The sequence below is a fragment of the Lontra canadensis genome, unplaced genomic scaffold, assembly GCF_010015895.1.
Source record: "Lontra canadensis isolate GAN:19392208 unplaced genomic scaffold, GSC_riverotter_1.0 scaffold28, whole genome shotgun sequence".
In the NCBI taxonomy this organism is placed as follows: domain Eukaryota; kingdom Metazoa; phylum Chordata; class Mammalia; order Carnivora; family Mustelidae; genus Lontra; species Lontra canadensis.
Window position 1 is genome coordinate 9,549,765 of NW_022631022.1, and position 13,669 is coordinate 9,563,433.

A 13,669-nucleotide genomic window follows, 5' to 3' on the forward strand; every position below is an offset into this window, starting at 1 on the left:
AGTCCCCTACTCTGTTTGCAACCTCCAGTGTTCCCTTACTCATACGTGGTGAGGTTGGTTAAAGCTGCCCTCCAGAGATGTGCCCTGCTCCCAATTACTTCACACTCACAATACAATCCTATTCCTTTCCTTTGCCCGCCTCCCTAGAAATTTCTGTTTCCTCACTGCAGTTCAGTTTTGAATGATTAATAGTCCTATGCCCCTGCCCTTTTCCCCTTTTAATCCGGAAGCCTTTTCTTAAATCTGTTACATTTACCGTAAGAACAGGGAAAGGAGAAAAGTGTTCATTGCTTTCAACCCTTTTTTTGCAGTTAAAGAGGAAACTAATTAGACTGCTGCTTTTCTTTGTTTCTGCTGAAGTACTGTGTGTCGATAAACTTTGAAGGGCAAACAGATTCCTTCACCAAGACAATCCCAACCTGTGTTCCCCTGCCTAACTGAGATTGTGGCACAGTGATCGATTTCAAAACAAATACATTAATTATTTGCTTTTTTTTTCCCCCAAGAACAGAATGTAACAGTTGGGGTGCCTTATTATTAATTAGAAATAAACCTTGTTATAATATGTAAGATTCACAGAGTTTTTGAAGTTAAATCAAACTATGGCACATGGAGAAATCAAGTCATTTCTGTGAAGCTTTATCTTCTAGGAAAGTTCCTGGGATGTGATTTGGTAAATATTAAATAACCGGAACTTGAGAGCATCTCTAGTAGCAATCCAGTTAGTGTGATTCTCAGTGTGAGAGGTTTGGGAACTTAGATGCATGGTTCAGTGACTTTGGAATTTGACTCCCTCTATTTTTAAAGACACAGTTAATATGTAAGGTCAAATGATTGAACTTTGACTTTGGGAATAATGTCAAAATATGGTAAAATTTAAAACAGGTAGACATGTAAATTACCAGAAACGCTTGGTGGATAGCCTGCACTGCTTTCCCTCTAGCTGTACCAAATTTTCTTACCATTAAAAGGACTGTGAATTGGAGAATCAAGAGGCACATGAGCAAGATGGAAATGATGAACTAAAGGACTCTGAAGAATTTGGTGAAAATGAAGAAGAAACTGTACATTCCAAGGAGTCACTTTCTGCAGAAGAGAACAAGAGAACTCATGAATTAATAGAGGCAGAAGCAATAGAAGATATAGAAAAAGAGGACATCGAAAGTCAGGTCTTTAGACAGTTTTTTTTAAAATGTGAACAGATAAATTAAGTAATAAATAATAAAAAGTATTTTTTCTAGTTCCATGTGGAAGTCTCAGAATTTTCAGAAAATTTTGAATTTATAAATCACCTGGAATCCTACTAGCTTTTAAATTTTGGCTTATTATCTTCCACATTTGTATATATTTGTACATAGTAGTTATCATGCCTTTAATTGCTATTTGTTCTATATGACATACCATGATAACTTCATAATGCTTGTGTTATACAGTAACTTACTAGACTGAGTAGCCACTCCTTTGATTTGGGACATTTACATGGAAGTTGTTTTCTCTTCCATTATGGATGAGTGTATCAGTCACTGATCTTGCCAACACTACTGGATGGTAGCTTTTTATCCGTTGCTACTTTAGTAGAGCTAAAAGATTAACTTGGATTTCTTTGGTTATTATCAAGGGTGGGGAATTACTTAGGACAGTTTAATTTAAAGACATAAAATTAAAAAAAATACTTTCTTTGATTGAAAGAGACCATTTGTCCTGCTCTGAAATATGTTAGTATGTTTTAAGAAAACCAGTGGATTATGGAGGGAGTCAGTGCTGTTAATGTTCATGCTTAGAATACTTCCATTCTACCTAGCTTAATAAGTGAAGGGCTCAAGAGATTTTTCTAATTCTCTATCAGTGTGACTATTTTTATGTTGGCATAAAAAATATAGTCTACATTATTAAGCATTGACTTAGTACACATGGTATCATAGACACAGCAGAACACAAGGCAAGTGATAATTGGATAGAGCATAGAAGCATTCTCATGTTACCCAGATATTTTGTAAAGCAAAGCTATTGTATACCCTTTTACTTAGGAAATTGAAGCTCAAGAAGGTGAAGATGATACCTTTCTAACAGCCCAAGTAAGTTTATATTTAGTCCTATGAATACGATATTGTGGGTGGAAGGGCTTGGAAAAGGAATCTTATTTTGACTTCAAAATTCTCTAATTCATAAAACTGCCTTAAACTTAATACTGAATTATTTATGTGGTATATACGAAATAGTTAAAATTGGCAGCTGAAATTTCTGTTGCCACAAAGGTAATTGGAAGATATTATAACAAAGTTCCTACCATTTTCAGAAGAAAAATAAAAATAGTCCATCCTTTCTGTTTAAAAAAAAAAAAAAAAGAAAAACAACTCTGGTTACCAGTCTTTTGAGAAGTCTGTACTCTCCTTGATTTTTTTTTTCCTGTTACTTTGCTAAAATGAAGTTAATCTTTTAAATGTACTAATATCCTTTTCAAAGCTTTAAGATTTTGCTAATTTAACACCTAGGATGGGCATAGTGTAAAAATGGTAAAAATCTCTGTTCTAGAGATTTACTCGGGGGATGTGTGTGTGTGTGTGTGTGTGTGTAGAAAAGGAGTGCACTTCTATTGCGTGTTTTTTTTGGTATATATGGTTTATATAACGTATATTTTAGAGCATGGTTTATAGGGGTTATAAACACATTTATGTAGCTCAGTTGCAACAATGTTTTCTTTTTAGCTTATCCTTTTCTTTTCTCATATCTAGACTCCAGAAGCCTTGTTCATGTATCTTCTTTAAATAGTATGCTTTGAAGTAGAGATAGGAGTTTCCTCTGTTTCTCAGATTTAGAAAAAATAGTGATCAGGTCTGTTATTTCCTTAGTTAATATTTGCTAGAAGAGTATGTAGTGGGGTTCATATTTAGCACTGCTTAACTGATTACCTCTGGTCAGGCACGCCTTCTTTCCTGTAGCTCTCTTGCCTTTGAAATGATGGTGAGCCACAAATGCTGTTTAGGTTGTATCTTGGCTCTCTGCATTTATTGCAGTGGGGGAGAAACTGCATTTCTGGGAGAAATGTGTCTGATAATTGAGAATATTCAGGAAGGAAATGTTAGGACTATGAAAGTCTGTAGATTTGTTCCATGTACTAGCTATGCATAAGTTCATTTCTGAGTGGTAAATATTAGGTGAGGAAAATTAACTTTCTCGAATTTGGAGAAATTTGCAGAAAGGTAGAGTTGAGCTCTTCATATTCTTTAGTAGTTGGCTTGTTCATTTCCACTAAGGGCCACTCCTGAAGTTGTACAGGTTGTAAGTTGTGTAAAGGCACCAATCATATCTAAGGGTCCCCATTCTCATAATAAACTATGTATATATTATGAAAATTTAACAGATGGAAGTAAAGTATCTTAAGGAATGAATGCCTTTTTCTAATTTTAATAAATTTTTATGGCCTGAAGATGGCCTTTCTCCCTTTCTATCCTGATAATGAAAGAAGAGTACTCCTCTCATCAAGAGGCAAGTATCGCCTGATTGTATCAAAAGATAGGGAGGTTACATCTTCAGAGAAGTTTTCTTTAAGTAAAACAACCTTTTTCTCCTTCTAAATAATGCAGAGTGGAACATCTAGCAACATATGTAAATGTATCTACGTTTCATCATGTTCTAATGCTTCTAAACATGCTTAGTGAATATATTGTCTTACTGTGGGCATTAAATAATAGAGTGTAATACATAGAGTGTAACCGTCACCCAGCTTTAGCTGTAAAAACTCATGGACAGTCTTGTTTCATTTATAGATCCATTCACTTTTCCATTTGTTTATTGGAACAAATCCTGGACGTCGTATTTTGCTTTAAAAATTTCATGATGTTTCTCTAAAAAAGAAATTTTTTTTTTACATTATTACTCCTAATATAAGATTTTAGTGTCATTAAATATATAATTAGTATTCAAATGTTCAATTGTGTGTAGTTTTTGTTTTGCTTTTTGTTTTTACAGGTTTTGTTTGAATCCAGATGCAAATAAGATGTACCCATTGTGGTTGATTGAAATGTTCATTAGACCTCTTTTAAAAGATCAGTAGGTGAAGAAATTGAGTTGTGTATTCTGTAGAGTCAGGGGTGTTTGGTGTTCTTAATGGGACTAGGTAGAAAATATTTTAGCTGTTGTGGGCCATATGATCTATGTTTTAACTATTCAACTCCATTGTTTTGTGAAAACAGACACAGATAGTGGGTAAATGAACGGGATAAATGAATGGATATGGCTGTTTCAGTAAAAATATTTACAAAAAGAGGCATCTAGTGTAGTTTGCCTATCCCTGATTGTAGGGTTTCCGGAGTCTAGATTTTTGCTGATTACATTTCTGTGGAGTCATTCAACGTGATTCTTTGTTTACTGCGTTCTCTATAAATTGGTAAGTTGGGTCTGGGATGTAGAGGCTTGCTATCCAGTGCAGGGTACCCCCCCCCCCCCAACATACCCACTACTTCATAGATAGTGTCATGTTTTTCCATTTGGCTGCACATAATGTCTAGTTATACTTGATGATGGTACCGATCATTGATGATCTATAGCCCTTGGATCAAAGTAGTGATATTCTAATTCTGTCATTTCTTCCTTATTTATTAGGAATGATCCTAGAAATAGAAATATCTCATACTATTTGGTTACTCAGTGGTGCCATTTGCAAAGGAAAGGCAGCATATATATTAAGCCTGATGCTTTTCCTTTTATTTACCAGTTTTTGGAATAATGAGCCAGTTCATTACCATCTTTAACAGTGACTACTGAGTTTTTTATTTTTCCTTTTTTTCTCAGTTTCATTTTGAATTTATGGATTTAAATGTAGTTATGTGGGTAAGTCCATTATAGTTGTTCAATGTTCAAATTGCCCCGTCTGTAGCTTGTGAGAGCCTCTTCATTTCAGCATGATCCTAGTAGTCTTTGATTGCTTTCTCCTATGTAACGATGTTCCTTTTTCTTCTCTAGACTTAAGTACCCATTTTTTCCTTTTAGTTGTAAGTGGTACTCAAGAACCTAGTCTCAGTAGTAGGGGTGTTCATTGCTACTGGGTTTTCTTGTTTTTTAGGCCTTTTGTTTCAATGTACAGTGCTAGTGAATGTGTGTGGTTTTTGGTTTGGTTTTGCTTTTAAGTTAAATAGATTTTGAGGTCATAGGGATACTTCTAAGTCAATCATTTTCTTTGTCTTACAGTACACATACAACAGTCTAAGAAACTTAATACCAACACCACTACCAAAAAGATTACTGAAAATAATTTAAGATTTTTTTCCCGTTATATCCGTCCTAAAGATGGATCCTTTTGGGAATGAACAATTAACTACCTATTAGACTAGTTCTGCTCTCTGTGCTTACATCACCAACTCATACATATTTAGATTGACTTGTTTCATTTAATTTTCAATAATTAAAGTATTGGTTTTAAAGAAATTGGATCTGTGACTTTTTGTGAGTATATAATTCAGAATAGCTGGAAAATTAAATCTGATTTTATAACTGTTTACAATATGTACATGGTTTCCAAATCAAAGCTATGAGAAAAATGCATTCAAAAAGTCCCTTCACTCAAGCCAGTTTTCAGGCTTACTTGGATTTTAAATATTTGGCCTTTAAGTGTTAGCCTGTTTTACTATATAGAATTTGGTTCAAATTGTGCTTGTATTAGTTACCTATAATAATTTATGAATTTGGGCAGATTCTCTTAGTTTCTATGTCTGTAAAATAAACATAGTAATTTCTACCTGCTGGATTGATGTTGGGATTGGTCATAGATCTGGCACTTAGTACATATGTAGTCTGGTTATTTGTGATATTTGTGTATTAGCTTGAAGATACCCATTACTTGAGAATTTGGGGGAAATTTTTCTCAAAACGTTTATGTTTGCTAGTGCTTTAATTCTTAAAAATTTCCTCTAACCTCAGTCTTTTCAGTCTTCTGTGATCACACCATGTATATTCCTCTTTCTATTTGCCCTTGCCCTTAATGTTTCACTAATTTGATACCTGTTTTTTTGTCATATAAAGTCTATGTACTTTGAAAGCCAGATTTATCTGTACGTCCTTCATAAAACTTTCTCTGATATCTCTTATGTAGTGCCTTATGGTTTATAGAGAACTTTTTACATCCATTATCTTATGTAATTACTTGTATTCTGTATTGGTCATAGGTTCTCTCTCTTTTATGGATAAAATTTAGCTAGATGGATGACAATACCACAGAGTAAAACTGTTTCAGTGGTAAAGATAGGATAAATACCCAGGTCTTAGGATGTCTAGTTTGGTGTTCTTTTCACTCAATAACTGCACGCTAGTAAATGTTGCTTTCCGAATTCACTGTACTTACACAGTGCTGCAGTTAAGCCTGTTACATACATGGAGCTGAGCAGTTCGTTCATTCCTTCCATCTAAAAATAATAGTGTCTCACACTACATTTATTCAGTAAAATCATTCAACAAGTGTTTATTGAGTACTTATCATGTGCTTATTTGAGTACTTGTATTTGAGTACTTATTTTGTATTTCCTATGACCTTTAGCTTACTGCCAGATAGATAGCGGGCAGTTGGTGGTTTAAGGTTATTTTGAAGGTTTATTTTAAATCAGGCTGACTATAGTGTTTATATACAATCAGGGGAAAGGAGGCTTTCCCGAGGAGGTCTTCTTACGTAGTGCATGTATGTTACATGTCTCACAAGTTTAACCTAGGGGAAGGTAAAATGAGTGTGTATATATACATATATATACACATAGATTATACACATGTGTATGTGTATACTTAATATATATATAGTAAACACTTCATTAACTGAAAAATAAGCCCTTTGCTCATCTTTGTCTCATCATTGCTGTTCCTAGGGTGAAATAAAAATAGAGAAGCTTTGTATGTGACTTTTGGCATTTGACTAAGGGTTGTAGATCCTGCTACAAAGATACACATGAATTCCTACTTTTCGGAAAGCATTTCTTCATTTTCATATGTGAAATATTACATTTTTTCAAGATAAACTCAAAAACTAGTTAATATAAGGGAATGCTTTACATTGTTGTTACTGATTTACTATATTTTTCATTCCAAAAAAAAAAAAACCTGTTTTCAGTGGAGGAAAATTATTTTCAGATAAGATGCATATCGTTTGTACCATTTAGATGGGAAAAGTCTCCCATTGTCTTTGTTGTATTTCTTGTTTTGTTTCCTTATTACGAGGACTTTTAGGCTTGCTTAGGTCAAAAGGTTTGACTTTAGTAGTGCTTTGTGTCCACACACTGCACCGCAAAGCCTCCACTGATCTGTGGCTCGTCTTTTCTACTAACCCTAGTGGTTTCTGTGGTTTACCCCCAGTCGTAGTCGGGTTTATTTTCCAGAAGCTGGGCCAGACTCTTCTCGGGGCATTTAAGTATATGTAGTAAAACTAGTGTTACCTTTAATTTGAGAAACTAATATGTTACGAGCCCCTTTGGAAGGCATGTTGAGTGATTAGGATAAATATCTAAAAGCTCTTCAGCAAAGTAAGTCAAACCTTACCAGTTATTTTAGCAGCAGGAAATAACATTTCTAATTGGTAGAATTACAGCAAAAAGGATTTCGTTTTTTTACATCTCAGTATTTAAATTTTTTTACATTTTAAGACAGGAGATAATTTGGCCATTTTTTTTCTTGAACCTGTCAATATCGCAACTCTAAAAGAATAACTGGGAAGTTGTGTGCTGTTGGTAGATAAAGAAGCGGCAAGTTGCATTCTTTAAGTTCATTTGTTGTCCTGAGTAAAAGTTAAGATATTCCAGTTTGTTTCCCCCGCCAAAAGACAAATTACTAAACTAAAAGAATTGGGAAGAAAAAGATAAATCGACAGTTTCATCCTTTCTTTGCTGCCATTGTCTGTCACTCTACCCAAGTGAAAGCATTTTTCTTTCCTTTCCAGATGTCACAGATTAGAAACAATGACTAAAACTAAATTCTGGTTCAACAGAACGACAGTAAAGAGGTTATTAGAACATAATATAATGGACTTACGTGATAATACAATTCACTTTGCTCTTATAAATCAGTAATCTACTTGGTTTTGGACTCTTACTTCCTAAGCTTGTGGCTTAGTTGTTTCAGTGTTTTTAGTTTCCTTCATGTTTAGTGTGTAAAACAGTTGGGCATTCCATAACTTGGGGGCACTTACATGTTAGCTGAAAGTTTAAAAAGCCTTTTTAAAGTGATTTCTTAGAAAAGTGGTTATCGGATGTAATTTTGAACGTACGGTAAGGTATTTGACATTTTTAAGGAATGCATGCTTTTCTGGAATCTTAATTGTGTTGCAAGATAAATACGCCATTTAAAGTTTTGTTTACGGTTCAATGTTTAAAGTCTTCTTTCACTACTAGGCTGTCACTGTAAGGCAGTAGTTGTTAAAAGTGTAGTCCTTGGACCAACAGCATCAGCATCACCTGGAAACTTGTTAGAGATGAAGATGCTCAAGCCCTGCTTCCAGACCTGAATTAGAAACTCTGGGTTGGTGCTCAGCAAACTGTTTTAACAAGCCTTCCAGGGGATTCTGATACACTCAGTTTGAGACCCACCACTCTAAGGCTTTGTACGTGGTAGCGTCACACCACCTTGACTGAAAATGATCTGCTGCTACTCAGCTTTTATTTTATTTTTAAAGATTTTACTCATTTATTTGACAGAGAGAGAGCGTAAGAGGGAACACAAGCAGGGGGAATAGGAGAGGGAGAAGCAGGCTCGCCATTGAGCAGGGAGCCTGATGTGGGGCTCGATCCCAGGGCCCTGGGATCATGACACGAGTTGAAGGCAGACATTTAATTGACTGAGCCACCCAGGTGCCACTCAGCTTTTATTTTAAAAGTTATAAATTAAAACATCCCTTAACTTTTTTTTTCTTTCCTGAGATTAAATGAATATTTGCTTATTTGTTATGATCTTTAATTTGGGGAAAATGTTGGGTTTTTTTCTTGGTGTGACTTTGACTACCTTCAGGGGTTTCTGCAGTATTTGCTGGGTAGAGAAAAAGGTAAAACCCCTTTAGGTATTCCTGTTTTCAGGCTAGCACATGCTTAATTTTAGATTAAGCGAAAAGACCACATATTTCAAAATTAAAATCAGTCATATTTTTAAAACAGCATGAGTTATGATTTTGATTACCTGTTGTGCAAATACCATTTTTAAAGTGACCATCAGGGTATACGTGACTGCTGTGAATTCATTTTCAACAGAAAGGAACAAATAATTTGAAAATAACTACTCTTGTAGTCACCCCTCTTCTGAGATGCCTGGAAGGGTTTTTGTTTGTTTTATTAATGTGCATTTAAGGTCTTGAAAGTGTATATATTCACAGTATACTTTCTCGTAGTATTTTGAATAGCACGCCCTTGTGCTTTTGAACTGAGTCACATAAGATAATCAGGTCAGTCTTTTGGCAACTCTTTGATTTAAGATTCAGATTCTATAAACTAGTTTTGAGTACTGAAACTAATCCAATTGATAATTGACCTAATTACTGATAGATTTTCCTGTTTTGTCTGAAACCACAACCACCAGCTAATGTGCCACATTTCTCTAAATGGGCTCTCATTCTGATTGGAATATCCTATATTTGTTAGTGATAGGTGTCCCTAATTAATATTATTAAATTATATACAGTTTAACCTCACTGCTTTTGTGCTGTTACTAAAATCTAGTTTTAAGTGAATTCATTTTACATTTGATTATTCTTTGAATTTCAGGATGGTGAGGAAGAAGAAAATGAGAAAGGTATGTTTGATGCCAAGTAGAGTTTTAAAAATTGCTAACATTTAGAGAAATAGTAAATTATGTAAAAATAAAACATTCCTTATTTGAAATCTTATTTTTGAAATGAATTTATTTTCAAATTTATCAATTTAGTGAATTAAGTTAGCATCTTGATTTTATTTTTCAATTGGTTTTAATTTTGTTTTTAACTTTAAAGATACGTTCTAACTTACTGGTACATATCAGTTACTGTAGTGGACATTGCCATATTTTATTTAACCCAATTTTAATTTTATGTTTTAAAATAACTTCTAGCATACGGTAAGTTGATAATGTCCTTTAAGACTGGCACTGCAGTAACTCATACGTGCTTGTTGGGGTCCTAGAGTGTAACGGATATTGAATTGTACAACCAGTCCTAAAAATGGGTGACCAGGAGACTGACTTTTTGTTTGCTGCATAGAGAAACTTTCATACAGTCTTCCAACAGTTTTCATAGTTTAGGAGAACTGGCTCATCCAATACAATTACAGGGACATCAGTAGTAATGCGTTGATCACTATGAGGTTACGGATGGAAGAGTTCTTGGATGGAAGTTGAAGGAACCTCCTTTGGACTAGAAAGGACATGGAGCAGGGTTCTAAGCAAGGCAGAATTAAAAGCCCAAAAGCGATGATGAAGTAAAGCTACTGACTGAAAAACATCACATGCCTGAAGCCTTTCCATTTTGGGGGAATGCAAGACATCTTCAAAAATGATAATTGCAGGACTGGCTGGACAGGATGAAGACTGGAAATAACCAATTTCCTGAACATTATGGAGCAGGCCATCTTTGGAGCCTTCTGTAGCAGTTTTCCACAGGATTCTGGACTACCCAAGAATTGAATAAGAAGAGTGAAAAGGATGGGGCCCTGAAAAACTGTGAAGACTGTTATCCTCAGACTGTGACCTTTCAAGATGTCACCATGGGAGTTCTGAAGGTCACAAGGGTTAAACCCAAGATGATTCGAACACTGAATAACAAATCTGCACATTTGTCACTTACCTCATGGAGGGAAACAAAATCTTCCATATGCCATTAACTTATAACCACAAACGAAGAGTTGGTATCCTCAGCATGGAACCATTTCCTCACTTTTGTTGTTTGGTATTTGTATGTAGAGATCCTTTTTTCCATGAAGAATAAGTGATCCTGGGTAAAGGATTGTTTATGTTAGTTAATACCCTTGTGTTTTTTTTTTCCCCTAACCTTCCATCAGTGCTAATGACTGGCTTTATATTTTCTAGGTCCTATTCTAGCTTATGAATATGAAATTGTTTAAACTTCTTGTTTTGCCGTATTTATTCCTGTTAAATCCTCTTAGATATAGCAGGTTCTGGTGATGGTACACAAGAAGTATCTAAACCTCTTCCTTCAGAAGGGAACCTAGCTGAGGCTGATCACACAGCTCACGAAGAGATGGAAGCTAATGCACCTGTGAAAGAAGCTGAGGATGACAACATCTCGGTCACAATCCAGGCTGAAGATGCCATCACTCTGGATTTTGATGGTGATGACCTCCTAGAAACAGGTAAAAATGTGAAAATTACAGATTCTGAAGCAAGTAAGCCAAAAGATGGGCAGGACGCCATTGCACAGAGCCCGGAGAAGGAAAGCAAGGATTATGAGATGAATGCGAACCATAAAGATGGTAAGAAGGAAGACTGCGTGAAGGGTGATCCTGTCGAGAAGGAAGCCAGAGAAAGTTCTAAGAAAGCAGAATCTGGAGACAAAGAAAAGGATACTTTGAAGAAAGGGCCCTCGTCTACTGGGGCCTCTGGTCAAGCAAAGAGGTTTGTTTTTCTATGTCAGTTCTTTACGATACTGAATTCCAGCATTCAATAAGATCACTCTACATTAAGGGGGTGGCTTCAAGACCATGTACAGTAATTAGTACTTATGATCCTGCCTATAATATTTTTGACCGTCATAAGTTACTTTAAAAAAAATTTCAAGATCTTCGTAATATGCAGTGTGTCCTACTGATTGCATTGTCGAATTGTCAGCATATATTTGGTGTTTTTTTTTTGGTTGTTTTTTGGTTTTTTTTTTTTTTTTTTCAAATTGACAATTTTTTTGTGTTTTATTTTTAAAAAATCCTTGTGATGATGGTTAATGAACAACTATCAGTCCTAAGAACACAAAATGAAGTCAAGTCCCAGTCCTGAAATCTGGAGAAGATGGCCATATATCCACTGAATAGAATTGTCAGAAAATCTAGATCTTCAGGCATCTTGGGGAAAATCAGTGCAAGAATCCTAAGGGAATCATTTGCTCAAATAACCTAATCTAGGCCTTTGGAATTGTTAATTTGTACGAATAGTACTAGTTTGAAATATAGTCAATATCAAGCTGTTCGATTTTTGTTTTGTTTTGTTTTTTTGTTTTCAATTTTCTTCTGGTGGTTTGCTTCTTTAGCTCTTCAAAGGAATCTAAAGACAGCAAGACATCGTCCAAAGATGACAAAGGTAATGGATTTTTTCCTATTTGTTTCAGTGGTAAATTGCACATTTTTGTTAAAAAGTAATAATTTCCTGGGGTTTCCTTTGACCTTTAGTCATTAAAAATTGACATACTGAAAATTTGGGGGTGGGTCTCTCTGTAAACTATTGAGTTAAACAGATTTCTGCAAACTCCTGGTGTGATTGAAGCGTTACCTTTAATTACTTAATTTGTAAACTGGTTTGAGTATACTAAAAGTATGTGTTTTTCACATTGTGTTCTAAGCAACTGTACTGAATGTTAATACAGTGGGTATTTCATTTTCTTACATTATAATTTTAGAAGTATTTTATCTTTAATTGTAGTCATTTGTATCCCTTACGCACCAGCACAACTTTTTCCCTGTTCTTTTAAGAGATGTACTGTGAATAATATTTGCCTCTATTTGTGGAGTCTAGTATTAAGAGAAAATCAGTCTCTAACATTTGGTTTTGCTTTTTTTCATTGTTTAAACCAGGGCACACTTCTAATAACGTAGCCAGTATATATTATTTTGATTCTTGAAGATCTGTTTCTTAATTTGACTTATTTTGGGTTGATGGGAGTCTTGTGTTGGAAGTTAGTTTTATTTGACGTTCTTGTAAGCTTAAAGATGCAATATCTGATATTGGGATGTCTGGTTATTTCACGGCTGCGCACTATAGGCTCCTCTTGTACGTACGCCATCTACTTGAAAAACATTTCTTGTTTTCTAAAGAAAGCATTTTAAGGGAAAAGAACACCATTCAGGTACTGCAAAGTCCTAAAATGCTTCTTTAGCGAATGTTAATCTGTTTTGTGGCTCATTTAGTGTTACTTTGTTGGTATGTTTTTATAGTTGGAAATCTTAGTGATTGATTGACTAATTGACAATTAATTGCAATTCTTATATCCCTTACAGTTTTGGTTAATGGACAAAATATAATAACTTTATTAAGTGTTACCCTGTAAATTTACACACTTAGTAGTCTTGGTTAAATGGTAACTTTTTTCTATTAACTAAAAATTTTTTTTCTGTAAGAGAAATACCTGGGCCCAAATGTTATTGGTAGTATAAAAAAGATACATGCACTTCTTGTTAGCATCGATCCTTTGATAAATGCATTTTGTAAGAGTAGGAATGCAGCAACCATTAATATTTAAAATATTCGAGTCAGCTGTGTGTTGTCTCCTCATATAAGTCTACACTGACAGTAATTTTTCAACTAAAACTTATGGCATGTAATATTCTAAAGCATTGAAATTTTTTAGTTTTTGTACATATAATAACCTGAAGTTATAAAAATTGTTACTTTTAATTATTACATACTGTTAAAGTGGAGTAAGAATTGTTTTCCAAGGAAAGTCAAATGAATGAAAGCTCCCCTTTTAGAATAGCGTGTTTGAGGAAAAGCTTTGGAGGGTGACTGAGTAGGCCTG

The 13,669-nt window shown here is 34.7% G+C and overlaps 1 protein-coding gene across 8 annotated transcripts in view; it reads left to right on the top strand.

Moving 5' to 3' along the window:
* The window catches only part of SLTM (SAFB like transcription modulator), a 44,076-nt gene that overhangs the window by 13,683 nt on the left and 16,724 nt on the right, over positions 1–13,669 (top strand). For 3 of the 8 annotated variants that reach the window (XM_032864837.1, XM_032864838.1, XM_032864844.1), the window contains exons 4-8: positions 972–1,169; positions 2,028–2,075; positions 9,723–9,750; positions 11,094–11,562; positions 12,188–12,237. In XM_032864837.1, coding sequence (XP_032720728.1) covers positions 972–1,169; positions 2,028–2,075; positions 9,723–9,750; positions 11,094–11,562; positions 12,188–12,237 — 793 coding nt within the window. The remainder of the gene's footprint in view (positions 1–971; positions 1,170–2,027; positions 2,076–9,722; positions 9,751–11,093; positions 11,563–12,187; positions 12,238–13,669) is intronic. The other 5 variants (XM_032864839.1, XM_032864840.1, XM_032864841.1 and 2 more) reach the window with 3 other exon arrangements.